The sequence below is a fragment of the Quercus lobata genome, chromosome 10 (genome assembly GCF_001633185.2).
Source record: "Quercus lobata isolate SW786 chromosome 10, ValleyOak3.0 Primary Assembly, whole genome shotgun sequence".
Lineage (NCBI taxonomy): Eukaryota > Viridiplantae > Streptophyta > Magnoliopsida > Fagales > Fagaceae > Quercus > Quercus lobata.
Window position 1 is genome coordinate 13960530 of NC_044913.1, and position 19983 is coordinate 13980512.

The following is a 19983-nucleotide window of genomic DNA, read 5'->3' on the forward strand; positions in this document are numbered from 1 at the left end:
GAAAGAAATAAAAGAGAAAGAGAAACACTTGCTAATTTTATTTATTTAAAAAAAAAAAATGAATAACCGGTACTCATGCACGTTTTCCCGCTGCAAGCCTGCAACCACATAGAGCCTACCGTTTTAAAATTCTGTTACCGCCAATTATTAACGTAATTCCGGGTTAACCCATCAACGACCCAAAAGCCCATAACAGTCACCACCAACAACGGTTAACTTCCGGGTAACAAACTAGTGGACCCGCGCTTTCAACCCGTTTACCCGGCCCGCTTTCTCTTCCCTCTTCTTCTTTATCCACAACGAAAAAGAGCTCCACGTGTCTTTCTTCAAGCTAAGTTCGTTACTACTATTTTCAGCTCTCACTCTCAAAGCTCTCTCTTCCTCTACTCTCTGAAACTTCAATTTCCTTGTCAAAATCAGATTTCAAATCCGTGGGAATTCAAATTTCAGGGAAAACAAAATTCATGCTAACCACGAAGTTACGAAAATGACCCTCTCGCCCACTCTCTCTCTACCGCATTCTTCTTCACCTCTTTCCTCCTCTCCGCTCTTCACGTTCCCAGCCAGGAGCCCTAGAAGATTCTTCTTCTTCCACCGGATATTCCTCTCCGCCGGCGACCGGAGATCCCTCGCCGGAAAACCGAGAGCAAAGCCGAAGGAGCTCGTCCTCGGAAACCCGTCGGTGACGGTGGAGAAAGGGAAGTACAGCTACGACGTCGAAACCCTAATCAACAAGCTGAGCAGCCTCCCGCCGCGCGGAAGCATCGCGCGGTGCTTGGAGATGTTCAAGAACAAGATGTCGCTGAACGACTTCGCGCTCGTGTTCAAGGAGTTCGCGCAGCGCGGAGATTGGCAGCGGTCGCTTCGTCTCTTCAAGTACATGCAACGACAGATCTGGTGCAAACCTAACGAGCACATATACACGATCATGATCAGTCTGCTCGGCCGCGAGGGATTGCTCGACAAGTGCCGCGAGGTGTTCGATGAAATGCCTGGCCAAGGCGTGGCTCGAACGGTGTTCGCGTACACCGCGGTGATCAACGCCTATGGCCGCCACGGTCAGTATGAGGTCTCTCTTGAACTTTTAGATAGAATGAAAAAGGAAATGATTTCGCCGAGTATATTAACGTATAATACTGTTATCAATGCTTGTGCTAGAGGTGGTTTGGATTGGGAGGGATTGTTAGGATTGTTTGCTGAAATGAGACATGAAGGGATTTTACCTGATCTTGTTACTTACAATACTTTGCTTAGTGCTTGTGCTCATAGGGGTTTAAGCGATGAGGCCGAGATGGTTTTTAGGAATATGAATGAGGGAGGAATAGTTCCTGATATAACTACTTATAGTTATTTAGTCGAGACGTTTGGGAAATTAGGTAAGCTCGAGAAGGTTTCGGGGCTACTTAAGGAAATGGAATTAGGAGGTAATTTGCCTGATATAATGTCGTATAATGTGTTATTAGAGGCATACGCGAAATTGGGATCTATTAAGGACGCAATGGGGGTGTTTAGGCAGATGCAGGCTGCAGGGTGTGTGCCAAATGCGGCTACTTATAGTATTTTGTTGAATTTGTATGGGAGGAATGGGAGGTATGATGATGTTCGCGAGCTTTTTCTCGAGATGAAAGTGAGCAATACGGAGCCGGATGCAGCTACGTATAACATTTTGATACAGGTGTTTGGTGAGGGTGGGTATTTTAAGGAGGTGGTGACTTTGTTTCATGATATGGGGGAGGAGAATGTGGAACCGAATATGGAAACTTATGAGGGGTTAATATTTGCTTGTGGGAAAGGGGGGCTCCATGAGGATGCCAAGAAAATTTTGGTTAAGATGAATGAGAAAGGGATAGTGCCTAGTTCTAAGGCTTACACTGGGGTTATTGAGGCATATGGGCAAACTGCATTGTATGAGGAAGCTCTTGTTGCCTTTAATACAATGAACGAAGTGGGGAGTGGGCCGACTGTTGAAACCTACAACTCGCTGATTCATGCATTTGCGAGGGGCGGATTATACAAGGAGTGTGGAGCTATTTTACACAGAATGGGTGAGTCTGGTGTTGCACGAAATGTGGATTCCTTCAATGGTGTGATTGAAGCTTTTCGGCAAGGAGGCCAATTTGAAGAAGCTGTAAAGACATACATTGAGATGGAAAAGTCAAGATGTGATCCTGATGAACGGACCCTTGAGGCAGTTTTAAGTGTTTACTGCGTCGCAGGTCTTGTTGATGAGAGTGTGGAGCACTTCCAGGAAATTAAATCTTCAGGAATATTGCCCAGTGTCATGTGCTATTGCATGATGCTAGCCGTCTATGCAAAGAGTGACAGGTCAGCATTCATTCAAAATTTCAATTTTTAAATATTTATAAAAACTCACTACAATAACAGTTTCTAATTTCTAAGCTAGTGGTTACAATTATACTTGTCAATTTGTATGAATAAGAGAAGCCCAAGGTACAAGTAATCCAAATCCATCTTGTATATTGGTATGAGTTGTAAATGAGATAGATAAGTTACTAAATATAAGGGTGAATGCTGCAACTTTTGAGTGAAATCTGGATTCTATGTTTTTTTTTTTTTTGGTGATAAGTGATTCTATGCTATTTTCTGCATTGATGCCCAAACAGGCATACATCCATTACACTACTGAGTCACAATTACCTACATCATGATATGAAGCTTTCGTACTTGGCTGTTAACCGTGTGATCTGTACTGTTGTTGAACAAGCTTTAAGGAATGTAGTTCTAGTATCGTAAAGTATGTGTTTCGGTGCATTCATGTAAATAAAATAACAATCCAAATTTTGTGGGGGTTCTACACTTCAACTGCAGTCAAACATTGGTTACTAATGAAGCATAAGTTATTCACGCAATTATGCAGATTCCACAGAAATGAACCAATCATCCATTTGCTTATATGACGTCTTACCTCTTGAATTCTTTGCTTTCAGGTGGGATGACGCCTATGAGTTGCTGGATGAGATGCTGAAAAATAGGGAATCAAGTATACATCAAGTGACTGGACAGCTGATCAAGGGAGATTATGATGATGACTCTAACTGGCAGATGGTAGAGTATGTCTTTGACAAACTTAACTCTGAAGGATGTGGTTTGGGAATGAGGTTTTATAATACTCTTTTAGAAGCACTTTGGTGGCTGGGCCAGAAACAAAGGGCCGCAAGAGTGCTCAGCGAAGCATTAAAGAGGGGAATTTTTCCTGAACTCTTCCGTAAAAACAAACTCGTGTGGTCTGTGGATGTACACAGGTATCACAATAATTTTTTAATCTTCCAAGTGTTCTTTGAGTTAGGCTTGTTTTAGTCTCAATGTTGACCATTTTGCAGAATGTGGGAAGGTGGAGCATATACAGCAATATCAGTTTGGCTAAACAATATGTATGAAATGTTCATGAATGGGGAAGATCTTCCTCAACTAGCAAGCGTTGTTGTAGTGTAAGCTGCCTTTTCTTGCTTATGATATGTCTATTTTTATTTCTTCAAAACACATACCAAATACAGTGGTGGAGGAAGGGTGAGGGAGCTCATACATGTTGGGTTGGACTCACAGATTGTGTGGTCAACCTGATTCAGTACTGGGGTGTGCTGGGCCTGACAGTAAACAAGCCTAAGGCCTACAGTGCTGTGGCAGAGCTATTTTTATTTCTCTCATCACCTCAACCACACGCATATACACATATGCATTACACACAAGCCTGAAATGTTGGTAGTTTTGGCTTACATTGCTGAAAGTCTGGGTAGTAATTGACTACTATCTGTTAAATTTGCTACATGCAGTTGGCCTCTGCTTTGGCATTTATTTGGTAGACAAGCGATTTAGTATAGGTTAAATCCAATAGAATGGGTACTTGGCAAAGGTGAACTAGCCATGGTTTGGCTATTATAGGCCAATGCACAGGCTTAGATACCACAAATATGAATCTTGTAGTCAGCATGATATGCATGAAAGTTACTCATTGCTCCTATGGTGGTAGGTCCTTATATAAACAATGCTCTTTTGCAATATACAATTCAAATAACTATGGTTGGGATAATTTTAAGTTCTTTGCTTTATATATGTGAAAGTTATAAACTATGGTACCACATTATGATTTTTAATATTACATTTTTTTTCTTTTCTTTTGGGAAACTCTGCATGTGTCTGTGCTTAGTATCATAGATTTTGTTCATAGCCAATCCCAAGCCCTAAAAAAAGAGAAGGATTGTGGTAGGTTGATGGTCAGCATCATATTTAGTCTCTTTATTATGACTGTAACTACAAATTCAAGCTAAGGTGTCCCATACTAAGTGACATGTTGCATCAAATCCCGGATGCAGTGAAAAGTGGGTAATGTTTAGCTAGGGTGTTCCTGTAAGCGATATAGCACATTGATGTTTAAAAGCTCCTGTGTAGTGAGAAATAGGTGAGAGTTCTTGCTCTTTGATGGACGGGTGTGGGTAAGGAAGCTAGTCCATGATATTAAGATGCTTGTAGATTCAGTGACTAGAAGGAGAATAAACATAATATGCCTTCAAGAGACTAAGTAGTGAGTAGGTAAGAAATCTAGAGAAATTAAACATACACGATGTAGATTATGGCATACAGGAAAATTCAAAATTAAAAATGGGGCAGAGATAATCATAGCTAAAAGTCTTAAAGAAGAAGTTGTTTAGTTTAGGAGGATAGAGGATGGAATTTTGTTAATAGAACTTGTTTTATGAGGAGAGAATTAACATAATTAACATAGATTATGGCTAAACATTATGTATGAAATATTCATGAATGGGGAAGATCTTCCTCAACTGGCAAGCATTGTTGTAGTGTAAGCTGCCTTTTCTTGCTTATGATGTGTATTTATATATCTTCAAAACACATACCAAAGAGATACAGTGGTGGAGGAGGGAGAAATCTAGAGAAATTAGACATACATGATGTAGATTATGGTATACAGGAAAATTGAAAATTGAAAATGGGGCAGAGATAATCATAGCTAAAAGTCTTAAAGAAGAAGTTGTTTAGTTTAGGAGGATAGAGGATGGAATTTTGTTAATAGAACTTGTTTTATGAGGATAGAATTAACATAGTTAGTGCATACGTTCTTAAATAGGATTAGAAGAATCAATTAAGCAAAAATTATTTAGCCAAAGTGAAATTAGACTAAGTGAGTAGGTGAGAAATCTAGAGAAATTAAACATACATGATGTAGATTATGGTATACAGGAAAATTAAAAATTAAAAATGGGGCAGAGATTAATCATAGCTAAAATTCTTAAAGAAGAAGTTGTTTTGTTTAGGAGGATAGAGGATGGAATTTTGTTAATAGAACTTGTTTTATGAGGAGATAATTAACATATTTAGTGCATACGTTCTTAAATAGGATTAGAAGAATCAATTAAACAAAAATTTTAGGAGGAAAAAGATGAATTGACTCAAAGGGTACTAAACGGTGACACGGTTTTTTTTTAGAGGAGACATAATGTTCATGTTGAAAAAGGGGTTTGAAAGATTTCAGGCGGGCCAGTGGTATGGAGTGAGGAATGAAATATGAATCAAGAGATGTTATTCTAGATGTTGTAACATCATATGATTTCATGTTAACAAACACTTGGCTCAAGAAAATGGATTCACACTTAATTACCTTCAAAGCATTACAAATATTAGTTGAATAGATTTCATCTTTACCCAAAAAGTCTATCATAGATGTTGTAAAGATTGTAAGGTGATATTAGAGGTCTGTTTGGTATTGTTGTAGGAAGTAGAGCTATAGTTGTAGAGTTTTTACGATAACAAGCTTTAATGAAAAAAAGTTCTAGCGTTTAGAGTGTTTGAAAACTATATTGATAAAGTGTTATCACTGTTTTGAAGTAGTTATTTCCATTTGGTAACCAAATTAATAAAGAACTTTTAGATGTGAGAAATGATTAAAAGGATATAGTTAAAATGTTTTGTATTATCAGTGCTCTCTCTCTCTCTCTCTCTCTCTCTCAAAGTGGGTGGTCATTGAGTTTCATTTTGAAAAATAAGTATGAATATTTATGTCAATTCCTTATTTTTATTAAAAGCTGGAACATTACTCTAAAGAGCTTTAATGCAAAAGCTCAAATTTTCAGCTTTAGCCTAAAGCTGGTTTCCAGCTTTAAGGATCTTTTTAAAGATCCTTTGCGATTTTCTGCTAATGAGTTTTAAGAATCTTAAAGCTCTTCTCTAGTAGTGCTAACATTATCAGACAAGCTCCAACATAGGTTGGTAGTACTAATTATTTGTACTAGAAGATGGAAAAAAAGAGATGTGAACCCAAGATTTAGCTGGTGGGGTTTGAAGAGTGAAATGATTAGTGTTTAAAGATAAAATTATTAAAGAAGGCAAGTGGATTTTAAATGAAGATATTGATAAGATGTGGTTGAAATGACTAGTTGTATTAAGAGAGTGGCAAAAGAAGTACTTGGAGCATCTAAAGGATTTGGACTACCAACTAAAGAGACTTGTTGCTAGAATGAGGAGTTTCAAGGCTTCAAGCAACAATTATATGAGAGAGAGAGAGAGAGAGAGAGAGAGAGAGAGAGGTCTAAGAGGCTAGATTTATATATATATATATATATATATAAACTTGCTAAAACAATGGAAATGAAAACAAGTTACTTAAATTGTGTCAAGTACATTAAAAATGAAAATTAAAGGGTGTCACTAAGGAAGATGAGATTAAAAAAGAGGTGGAAAATTTATTTTGGGAAACTTATCTATGAAACCCATACATGATATTGGAGTGAACTAAGTAACCCACTTGAGGATAGAAACTGAGGGCTTGTTATAAACTAGGATGACCTAGGTAAAGGATGCTTCAAGAGGATGAAAATTGTAAAAGTCATGGGACTTGATGAAATTTCCATTGAAGTTTGGAAGTACTTAGATGATGTGGGTGTAGCATGGTTGACAAACCTTTTCAGTAAGATCTTGAGTGTTAACAAAATGTCTAGCGAGTTGAGGAGAAATACTCTAATACTTATATATAAGAACAAGGGAGATGTTCAAAACTGTACAAATCATTGTGGAATTAAGTTTATGACTCAGATTGGAAAATTTTGGGAGAGTGATTCAACATGATTGAAAACACACAGCAACCTTATCAAAAAAAAGAATCAATTTGGCTTTATGCTAGGTGATCTACAATGAAAACTATTTTCTTACTTTGATGTCTAATGGGAAAATATAGAGAAGTCTGTAGAGATTTCCATATGTTTTTTTATTGGCCTAGACTAAGCGAATGGTATCGTACTTAGAGAGGTTATGTGATGGGAGTTAGAAAATAAAGGAGTTCCTTTAAAGTATATTAAGTTGATTAAGAATATGTATGACAAAACTATTACTATTGTGAAAATAAGTGAAGGCATCATAAATGACTTTTCTCTCACTATAGGCTTGCATCAAGGATCAATATTAAGTCCATATCTCTTTTGCGTTGGTATGGATGAGCTCACTAGATCAATTCAAGATGAAATACCTTGGTGTACGCTGTTTGCAAATGATATAATTTTATGGATGAAACTAGATGTTGGGTTAATGGCAAGTTAGAAATTTGGAGAGATCTAAAGACTTTCAACTAAGTAGGGATCAAATCATATTGCATGGAATGTAAGTTTTGTAAAGTGGAAACTAATGTGCAGAAGTTGTAATATTTGATGTTCAAGAGATGCCAAAGAGTGATTGTTTCGATATCTTGGATCAATAATTTGTAAGGATGGAGAGATTGTAGAGGATGTGAATAAAAGGATAAGAGTGGAATGGATGAAGTGTATAAGTGCATAAAAAATATTTTGTAATCGTAGAATGCCAATTAAATTAACGATAAAGTTTTGTATGACTGTGATGTGACTGACTATACTCTATAGTATTGAATGTTAGGTTATTAAGAAGGAACATGTTCATAAAATAAGCGTAATTGAAATGAGCTTGTTAAGATAGATAGATGGATATATAAGAAAAGATAGGATTAAAAATAAAAATACTGACTTAAAATAGGAGTGCCCTTATTGATGAAAATATGAGAGAGTTACTTGAGATGGCTTGGTGTTGTAAAAATGAGAGGATTAATACATCAATGAGGATAAGAAAGTTGATTCAAGTTTTTTTATTTTTTATTTATATTTTTTTTATTATTTATTTTTTAAAAAAGGTAGAGAAAACCTAAAGTAACATTAAGTAGAATTGGTAAAAAAATGACATGTCAATTAAGTAGGTAACAGCGGTTATGATTTTGGATAGTATAGAATGGCGAAAAAGAATACATGTGGACAAAATCTTGATTAATTTGTTGAGGATTCATAGTCAACTCCACTAGGTCATTCTTTTCTTTCGGGGTTGGGGGTATAGAAGGTCATAATAGATTTAACTTAATCATGTCAAAAAGTTTACTAATCTGAAGAAAAGTTAAAAGCATAACATTTTTGCCAATTGAATTGCTTAACTCAAAACAGTTTTATGATTAACATAGAATGCCAATTAAATTAAAAATAAAATTTTGTAAGACCGTGATATGACTGACTATACTCTATAGTACTGAATGTTGGGTTATTAAGAAGGAATTTGTTCATAAAATAAGCGTAATTGAAATTAGATTGTTAAGATAGATAGATGGAAATATAATAAAAGATAGGATTCAAAATAAAGATATTGACTTAAAATAGGGGTGCCCCTATTGATGAAAATATGAGAGAGTTACTTGAGATGGTTTGGTGTTGTAAAAATGAGAGGATTAATACATCATCAATGAGGATAAGTAAGTTGATTCAAGTTGAGGAAAAAAAAAAAAAGAAAAACAAAAAAGGTAGAGAAAAACCTAAAGTAACATTAAGTAGAAGTAGTAAACAAATTACATGTCAATTAAGCAGGTAATAGAGGTTATGATTTTGGATGGTATAGAACAGCGAAAAAGGTCATAATAGAAGGTGTTCTTTTCTTTCTTTTCTTTTGGGGTTGGGGGTATAGAAGGTCATAATAGATTTAACTTAATAATGTCAAAAAGTTTACTAGTCTGAAGAAAAGTTAAAAGCATAACGGTTTTGTCAATTGAATTGCTTAACTCAAAACAGTTTTATGATTAACATAGATGTGTTTTCCATTGATCAGGAGAGGGCAGATGGAAAAAAGCTCAATTTCACGGGACTTTCCCATTGCAAAGGCTGCCTATTCATTTCTGCAGGATAAAGTGTCATCATTCTTTTCTTTCCCAGGCTGGAACAAGGGTCGGATTATCTGCCAGCGATCACAGCTCAAGCGGATTTTGTCGGGCATAGAGTCATCCTCAGATGGGACCAAAAAGGACAAAATAATTGATTTGAGTAACTCCCCCTTTAATCTTCCTGGAACAAGAACTCCCAGAAGTGATGTAATGAATGGTCACAAAAAAGATGCTGACTCTGAAAGCAGAATTATGACAAGAACAGAGATGATACCAAGCACAGTTTAAAAGAGAGAATGAAATGCATTCATCAGTGTTCAAGGGCTTGATAAAAAAATCTTGGCCTCCCTATTTCAGTTAAAAAGGAAGAGGAGGTGAACATTTGTGAATGAATTTGCTGGAGAATGTGTTATGGTCTTTACAAAGTTAACAATCAGCTTGCCAGCAATGGAATCATAATGTTACTTGCACGATAACAGGTTAAAGCTCAGTTAGTCACTATTAACAGCTTGATCAAAATTCAGTTTTGTTCCCTGTATTTAGCATTGGGGAATTTCAGGTGATGAATAGCATTGTGATTTTGTAGCTTTAGATTATTCTTTTCATATGTAAATGTACATTATATATATTTTTTCCACTCCTAATATTTAGAATAGTTGAAGGGTCAGACAGGTTTAAAATGTATTAACTTTTATATGCTTAAATTCGGAACAGAGAGAAATTTTTTTCCGAGATCAATCTGCTGCATAATCTGGAGGTTAATGAAGAGTATGAGGAACTTGATAATCACAAATTAAATTTAACCTTTTGCTAAACCAAATCTGGATTGTCTAAATAATTTTAACCGTTGGCCATGTGGCCCCACTTCTGTGTGCCCTAGGAATTAAGGGCTATCTACGGTATCAATTTAGGGGCATGTGTGCCCTAGTACACAGGACTGCAACCCTATATAAAAGAAAGGAAAAAAAAAAATATATATATATATATATATATATATATATATTATTCCTTGCCTTGTGCACTCAATTTTTCAAGGACGAATATTTCCTGTCAACTAAAAAGAGAGAAAGACTGTCAATTTCAGCCGTTGGCCAATCATGGAGCACTAATATTACAAGATTTGGAATACAAAGACTATCCAAGGGAATATAGTGAAGATATAATTTATATAGAGAATCTTGATCCAAGTTTTAAAAAATTGTTATGGATATCTTAATCTTAACCCACTTTGCCGGCTCTGAGTGTTCTTTTAATTGTTTATTATACAAATATATGGCAATAAAAAAGGGAAAAGATTGGTTTTTGAGAACAAAAGATGGGAAAGGAATTTCCTACCAATTTTACCGCACAACCTAAATTTTTCTTGCCTAATTTTATTTCCATTGGACTAAACATTTAACCTTATGTTTGGTTTTTTTTTTTTTTTTTTTTGTTTGATAGAACCTTATGCTTGTTGAACCTATTCTAGTGGAGTCCTTTTCTTCTTCTTCTTTTTTTTTTTTTTTTTTTTTTTTTTTTGATGAACCAGAAGTTTTTATTAACATAAAAAAAAAAAAAAAAAACTATTCAGAATGATTATGAGCCTCAGCTTCAATCACAAACACAAAACAAAGAGATCCCAAATCCACATTAAATGAACCAAAAGAGTTGTTCAAAATTTGCTTCTCTACCCACCGAGCGTATACTACAGTTTGTGATTTAAGGCTTAAAGGCTAACACATCGAGACAAATGGATCTAATTCTCCAAAGGACATCCATGTTAGGAAGTATCAGCGCATCAATGCAGGCCTTTGAGTCACTCTGAATGTAGATGGAATCAACGTGTAGGTTTAATGCCAAATTGATTGGCCAAATTTATAGCTTCAGCCTCTGCTTGGAGAGGGAGAGTGGTGTTCACTCTTTTTGAACAAGCAAACACCACTTCTCTCCAATCTCTGGCTACAGTTGCAATAGATGAACTCTCAAAATTTGCAAGCCGCAACTACATTGATCTTGATAGAGTTCCTATCCGGTTTAGCAGAGCCATTGGTCTTAACACAAAGATGGTGATAATTAATCAGCAAGTTCAAATTTTCCTTGTGGCTAAACTAAAACGTCAAGTTGATATTTTCTTTATATCAACTTATCAAGTCCATTCCAAACCGAGTTTCAAGAAATGGACAGAATCAAATAAACTGTGGACATCCATGAGAAAACATTAGAACACAGGAGGGTTAATCCAAAAGCAAAATGACAAAGGGGTAACTGTAAATGCAAAGCAATTTGTAGATGATGTAAGTTCAGAAGTGCAGATATTTTCAGTCATAATCGACTTTTCTTGGAGCTAAGCATCTTCATGTACCTACTCTCAACTTTTTCCTCTAATATGATTAAAAGGGTGCCCACCATATCCTATTTTCACTTTTTTATCAAAGTTGGATTATGCTTTATATCTGGAGTCACACTGCTTATAGTCACATCCCATCCAATACTATTTTTTCTTAGTGGTTTATTGACTTTTACCTCTCATGCTTGTCTTGTGTAGTACTTACAATTCAATTAAAGTGCTAAGGTTTTTAGGTGTGACAAACCACATCAAAACACATCTCTCTCTCTCTCTCTAGCACGTGTTCATGTGATGTGCATAGTGCACACATTTCATATTCCATAATGCTATAGTAAAAAAAGAAAAAAAGAAAAGTGAACTGGTTATACTTTCTTTTTCCTCTTGACTTTATGAATAAAAATCCAGGTAATGCATGCATGATGGCTTTGTAGTTTGTACATCTTTCGTTATAGAAAGAGAGTTCATTTCTTTGAGACTAAGAAAACAAACACTTTTGCTGCATAATAGCAAAAAAGAAAAAACCAATGAAACAAAATGAGTTGGTATTGATACAGTAAAAAGTATAAAGGCCTTAATCTACGCATGTAAGACCATCCAAAAGCCTAGAAGTCAGAATTTGCGATTCACACGTTTTTTTTTATACCTTAGTTGGTTCATTACTGCATTTTGCTTCCAAGCAACTAATTCCTTTGATGTTTATGGTTTACCTTTAATGATGTCTATGTGGTTTTGGTTCACCTAAATAGAAAAAGCAGAAAAGTTCTTCATAGCTCAAAGAAGAAAAGAACGGAAAGGTGCATATTTTGTGGATCATGTAGGTTCATCCATTGATAAACAAGATTGGAAACCAGCATTTATTGAATCACATGTATCACCATATCTACTACAGATTATCCAGTTCAGCTTTGTCATTGCAGAATGTTTCAATATAAAACTATGATCTATGAATGACATGGTTGGACATATCCGATCTAACTTATTTATGACAATATACGCAATAAGTGACGTTTATAACATGATGCTTGACCAAGTTTTAGAAAATTTTCCATTCCAAATCCAAACTTATCCAAATCTGCCCATTTATTTTGTTATCCGGAGAGGAGTTTTAGTTTAACTAGTTTATTTATTTATGGTATTTCCAATAAAAACGTCTAGGATTTAAATTCTCCTTACCTAAGTATTGAATTATACATATGAGTGCTTCCAAAAAAAAAAAAAAAATCCTTATCATGAGTGTGGTTGAACAAGTCAGACTAGATCGGATTAACCTAAATTAAATATCTAAAATAATCTTTAGCTTGGATTTAAAAAAAAAAAAAATTCAATAAAAAATTTTAAGAATTATAGTTTTAAAATTGTTGCAATATAAATTCTCAGTGAAATAATGCTACAAACATAATATTTTTAACAATAAATTTTAGAAATATTGAGTTGTCAAGTTGTTAGTGATTTTCATTTGGACTCATCACTACCACCATTTTATTGTTTACCGTTTATAATCTATCACCTTGATGGTTGAGAAAATTTTTGTGGAAAAAATGGTGACTTTTGACTTACGGTTCTTAGGTGCTTATTAACTAACAGGGTTTTAAATTGAACTTTTTAAAAGTAATTTTTTTATATATAAATTTTACTTTATTCTAGATGTAGTGGTTTTTTTTTTTTTTTTTAAATTTACCTGATTTTCAAAAGGCTGAAAAATTAATTTTACCAAGTGGGTACTAATAATCAATTAAAACTTAAAAGCAATTGAGGCTCACGTGAGTTACTCTTAAGATCCTTTTCCCCCCTTCATGTGGATCCTAGTTATTTTAAGGCAATTTTGGTATCAAAATACCACTTGCCATTCATAAAGAATTATTTTAAAGTCTAGGTATATCTTAAGTACTACTAATATAAAATTTTATTAAATATAGAGCTGTGAAAGGTTTAACTTGTACCAAGTAGAAACTAAAAGTTAGATATCTATATAATTGAAATTTTACAGTTAAATTTAAAACTAAAATTAAATATATGATCTCTATTTTATAATTCTTTTTTTTTTTTATTATAAATTGTATAATAACTTATTAAATTTACATTTTCAACATGCATTCAAGTCATATATACTTGAATATTTATGTGCACTCATGTGGCTCTTCATGAATTAGGATAACAATTAATCCTCATATATGGATTTGTAAGTGCATATATAATATGTACCTTCAGTTTATGGTCATGTCCTAGAGGATATATATACTTCTTCTCTCTGCCGAACTCTGTGTCTTTCTTCCATGTTAAAAGATAAGGTAATCCACTTGCCCATTATTTAGCTATACAAGCCAAGTTTGGCAAGGAGTTGCAAGTTTGGTTAGAATCTATTCATGATGATATAACCTCTCTTGTAGCTCGTGACTCTGTAATTTTTTCCAATCAAATAAGCGACCTCTAGGTAAAATATATATATAATATGTACCTCCTCGTTTAAGATCAAAGGAAATATTTGCCAGGATTGTGATTTAAAAATTTATAAAAACCTTTATTTGAGTGAGTGAGTGAGTGAGTGAGAGAGAGAGTGTGGAACTTATACAAAAGGTCAAGATGGACAATGGAACCCCACAAAACCTTATCTTAGCTTATCCTTGCCAGAAGCAAAACCCACCAGTCCACAATGGAAGGCCATTATATTTAAAGTGTACGGCCTGTAAGAGATAACAAAAAAAATCTTCTTCTTCGTCCTGTCATATGGACAACAATCGAATATGCCAAGCGGACGGTCCATACTCCATAATACATTACTTCCATTTCTCTTTCCACCTATAATTTTATTTTGCTGTATATTTATCTTCAATCATTTTGTGTACACTTGATTGTTAGAAGCACGGGCAGTTTTTATTTATGTCGTAGTACTCGTGTTATACCAGTATTGTTTCGGTTGTTTTATGTAATAATTTTCAGAAATTGCTCGTGTTGTCGAGTCATATCCATATCCGTGTCTGTGTCTATGTCTGTATCCATGCTTTTTAGTTTTTTGTTGTTGAGTAAACAGTAATACTTATTAGAACATACATGAAAATAGTAATATTAGTATTTTAAATCAGGTTTATAGTGCATTACATAACCAGAATACAACTATAAAATAGTTTAACTTTAATAGCTTTACATCATGTCAATGGCCAATTTTCTAGCAAAGTTTTTATGAAAACTTTGGGGTTGGCATTTGTTTTACATGGAAAAATACAAAGAAAAAAAAAAGTTCTGTGCGGCTCTTGAGAATAAAAGTTTGATCGTACATAGTTATTGGTTTAGCTAACATTTTTTTGTTTTTTTTTTTTTTTGCTTAATTAAATTTGCTCAGACAAGATGGGTTTGACTAGATTCATGTGACTGGATAAAAAATGTGGGTCGATATAGGATATTTATATATGTTGGTGATGTGCCTTCCCATGTGCTGTGTTTCTGAACTAATATTCTGATGCACAACTTGTATTTCTGGTGGTTGAGTAGTTTTATAAGAGGAAGTCATATCTGCTTTTTATTTTATTTTCACTACTTTGCTTGGTAAAATTAAGAAACTATTCCAAATCCTTATGGACTTTTTACTACCTTATATGCAATACCATATTTATGAGAAAAGTTAATGGATATTCTAATAACACTGATTTACAAAACACTTTTAGAAATTTTTATGAAAATGTTAAGAAAAAAGTAACTTTTTTATCATTGTAATTTTTTATATTTCTCATAAAAATGGTATCAAAGCTTTTATAAAATAGTCCATTAACAAATAGCTTAAGGACACTCATTAATTAACAAAATCCATACTAAAATTAAGTGGGATCTCAAAGTTTAAGGTCCTAGAGTATTTTGTAAACCAAGAAAAACTTCATTTATTTATTGTTTTAATAAGTTGAATTTCAATCAATACAACGTTAATGGAATAGAACTCGATCTTGATGAAAAAGAAAATAAGATCGAGTCATTGGACGTATCGAAGATATTATGCATGATCCCCATAAGGCCTCTATCATGAAAAGAATGATACTAGAAATTTTGACTGTCAAAATCAAAGAAAAAGAGTACGACCTTTAAGGTGATTATCACAACCAAAGAAAAAAATTAGAGAAAAGAGATAAAAAAAATTTGGCTCTAGAATTTTATTGTGAATGATAAAATTCACATGATGGTTTTCTATGCAAGAAAGTGACATTTTATTGCACTACTTTCACCAAACATCACTTTAAAACCGTTGGTCTATTATATGAGAGTTGTGAAATTTTGTAATAATTAGATGTTTAGTTATGTGACCAAAAACATTTACAATAAGATTTGTTATTATTATTATTATTATTTTGATAGGAACAAAAAGATTATTTGTTATATACGTTCATGTTTGAAATCGCATTACAACATAAGGCATGGACCTTTAGATAGTTTTTCACAAAATTTGTAAAAGTTAGGTCCTAGAAGTTATTGATGTGCCAAGTGACTCAACTTATGTATAATGTGAAACTCTATTGCTAAAATATCAAATGACTTATTAATTGTTAAGATCGTTTACTTAGTAAATCTCTATTACCTAAATTTTAAAATTTTAAAATATTACTCCAAATTAAATTCCATTAGCAAAAGTTTCAGAAAATTTGAAATAAAACTTATTGTTTAATTTAATTATTTTGATCATCTATCATTATTTTGTGTTAAGATCTTATAAAAATTACATTACATCCTACATATCATGATTGTGTCGGTGACTCAACACATGTCCTACATGTCGTAAAATTTTGTGTACTTTTGCCATATGGCTTATAACATATTAAAATAGTTACTTTTATTCTAGGTGAATATCAATTAAATTTTAAGTGACTAACTAATTATTATGATAGTTTTGATAATAAAACATTGTTTGATAGTCGAGTCCTGAATAAATGATAATGGGTCGCTCGTTACCACTACCAATGTGCTTCCCTTTTAACAATAAAATATACTAATTAGTAAGTAAAATAAGATAAAATATAGGTAGAAAAAGGAAATTGAAAATATATAGAAAGAAAAAAAAAATCCTTTACAGAGGTAGTACCTTAGATCATAAAGCATCCAGCACCAACAATGAGAGATGCAGTGGTGAAGAAAGAAACACAACAACAATAATGTTGACAAAAAAAAATCTAATACCTCAAAAAAAAAAAAAAACATAATTTTTGTCACAACTATTTACATGGTAAATTGTGAGTACTGAAAAAAAAAAATTATATGAAAATAATAGATAATCAATTATACTTTGTGAATTTATTTGTGGTACTAGAAGAACTTTAATGTTAATTGTGACATATTATCAAATGCAATTGCAAATGTGGAGTTTCTAGGGATAATACAAGCATACTAAAAGTTTCTTAAAAAAAATGGCTAATTTTGGTACCAAAAAAAAAAAAAAAAAAAAAATAGTTGCCACTTGACATGTGACTTTTAGTCCACTGCAACCACAATAACTTTTTGCCGCTTCTGAAGGAAGCTAATCCACCAACACATGAATTTAGGCTTCGAAATTTTAGGTAAAGATGCCTGTAAACCAACTAGATTTTAGGTCTCTAGGCCCTAGGGCCCAAATTTGTAAGACAAGTCGTTTTCATATTTAACATGCAGCTCCAACTTGAGTCCAAAATGACAAAAACAAAAGGGGTGCTAGCTTTTCCATAGATAAGATTATTTGGAAATCCACACACACACACACGTTGAATGGGCGTGAATGTCTCTTTTTTTTTTTTGGTAATCGTGAATGTCTCTTTGATAGATAGGACCTTGTGTCCCTAGTTTTGATGAATGTCCCTATAACCCAAAAAGAAATCAAAATCAACATGACCTGTTTAGAGTTTATTGGTGCTTTGAAGCCATGGTTGTCTCTAGCTTAGCTCTCGTTATCCCTTTGTACTATATTATAGAGTTCACTAATTTTTCTATCAAACATGTTGGGGTACAAATGTGTGACCACATGAGATTATGTGAATCCAAGTTATCCAACAGCTAGCTAGCATGTACGATTGATGATTCCATATCCACACGTTTTTTGCTATAGAACTATAGAAGATGCCATCTTGCAATAATCGAAGAACTACCAACAAAACTGAAGAGGTTAAAAAAATATGTCAAGACAAAAAAGTCAATTTTAGTTACTTGCGTTGATATGAGACAAATTTTAATCATGTATGTGGCTGGGATATCATTCTTATCTATAAGGCTTTGATTGATTTGGTTATGGAAAAGTGGAGAATAGAAGATGTTTAGTTTTTTCTTATGTATGTTTGGTTGGGGATGAAAAGGTTGATAGATAGAAAACTCATTTGTTTGGTTGAGATAAAAAATGAGGGGATAGAAAATGAAATTTGTATAAATAAACTCTCATAACCCTATTACATAAAAAAAAATTGTTGTCAATAATCAATATAAAAAATAATAAAAACTTATACATTAAAGTTGAAAAAAAAAAAAACCAATGTCAAACACAAGTGCGAGGAGATGTAGATACTGGATATATCAAAGATAAATAATTTCCCATCAAATCTCCTCTTTCCCCCATATTTTCTCTCCAAAGTAAAGAGATTCCAAAATCACCTCAAATGGCAAACTCAAAGAGAAAACACGTTACTCTTAGGCCCCACCATTTTTCTCCTCACCTTTCTCTTTCCCACTTTCCATCTTCCTATAATCGTTCCAACCAAACGAGCCTAAATGATAGTTATATATTTGGTTGAAGAATTTCTTTCTACAAATTTGCATAAATAAATTAAGGGAACCTACATCCTGGTTGTAGCAATAAATAAATCAAATTATTTATGAACAATGTTTTGAGAAAATCCTTGTTGATGTTTGTTTATTTAGCTAAAGAGTCAAATTCAAGGCTTAATTATTGAAAACTAAGCTCATTTATAATAATGTATTTATGAGTAAACTAGTTAATATAATAACCAATTTAAATATATATATAATATTATATGTATAATATATAATATTATATGTAATATATGTATAAGAATATACTTATATAGACTTAACATGAGATAATGTAAATTTCTAAATAAATGTATAAGATATCAAATTATTATTTATAACTGATTGATAATATAAAATTTTAATTTCATAAAAATTCATATTAAAATTTGTATATAATTTTTAATAATACAAGGTTAATAAATCTAATTTTTATAAGTTTGTAAATGAAAATATTATATCTAATTAACTTAATAATATAATTTCAAAAAAATTTAAATAATAATTTCAACTATTTTAGTTATCAATTATTTGCATAAATTTATGTAAAAAGTTTTCAGTCATATTATTCACTGTATTTGGAGAAAAATTAAGTCAATGAAGTAGATTTTAAACAAGATCAAGCTTGTTTGAAAGGTAAATGAACTAAATATGAATATGTAATAAAGCTTATTAATGAGTTTAAATTTAAATTGTTTTCAAAATAAAATTAAATGAACAATTTTTAATTTTTAATAATTTGTTCTACTCAACTTGTTTACAATCCTAATGTTAGTATTTGAATCTAAACCATTTATTAAAGAAAGGACCAAAGGTATCACTCCAATTATGAGATACTATGTCAATAAGTTTAATTCGTTCTCAAGTCTCTTCAAATTTTACATGAATAACATTATTGAGGAAGCATCACATTTGAGTGTAAGATGGGGTCTAAAAATTTGTTCAACTCTCTTTGTTCATGACAAGGATTGATTGGACGCTTGTGGACTATATGAATCAAATGCAACTTCAATTTTTTAACATATAACATGAGGCCCACAAAATTTTCATCTTCGTGTCACACATTCGTCACATACACACCTCAAAATGCATAGATACATACTGCTTATCACGCTTGGCCAGTGACACCAAAAACCAATACATTATCTTAATCCTCTTAGCCAAATAATAACAAACTAAACCCAAAATGGTCCCAAGACTCCAAAACATCGAACCCATAGTTTATATACACAAACAAATAATGATAATGATATATAATCAATCAAATATGTCAAGTGGATTGACCTTAACTAGTTAAACCCCTTTTTACAAAATTTACAGTAAATTAAAAATTAAAAAAAAAGAAAAGAAAAGGTCAACAGATACACTATGAACATTGATTTATGAGTTATTTTTAAAAATATTTATGATAAAATAATTAATTATTTTGATTATTTTTATATTTTTTGTAAAAATAATGTTAAAATTTTTTTAAAATAATTTATTAACAAGAATAATTATTTCAAAATAATTTACTTTTTTTTTTTCCAAAGTTCATGATAGATTCTACCATAGATTTAAGAAGGAGCATCATTTCTAAACTCCCATAATACTAAAAAAATCTTTCTATTAACCATTAGCATCAATAAATGTGTCCTAAAAAAATGTTAAAAAAAAAAGAAAAAGAAAACGCAAAACCACGTATGAAAAGCAGACACAAACCATAGGTTTCATAACGCCACAACTTTACACCCACACATCCACA

At 32.7% G+C, this 19983-nt stretch overlaps 1 protein-coding gene across 1 annotated transcript; it reads left to right on the forward strand.

Moving 5' to 3' along the window:
* Positions 1–306: 306 nt before the first annotated feature.
* On the forward strand, positions 307–9836 carry LOC115963369 (pentatricopeptide repeat-containing protein At1g74850, chloroplastic). Its single transcript, XM_031082338.1, has 4 exons — positions 307–2325; positions 2949–3263; positions 3342–3449; positions 9118–9836. Exons 1-4 carry the CDS (start codon positions 488–490, stop codon positions 9455–9457), a joined length of 2601 nt encoding a protein of 866 aa, XP_030938198.1. The 5' UTR covers positions 307–487; the 3' UTR covers positions 9458–9836.
* Positions 9837–19983: the final 10147 nt, after the last annotated feature.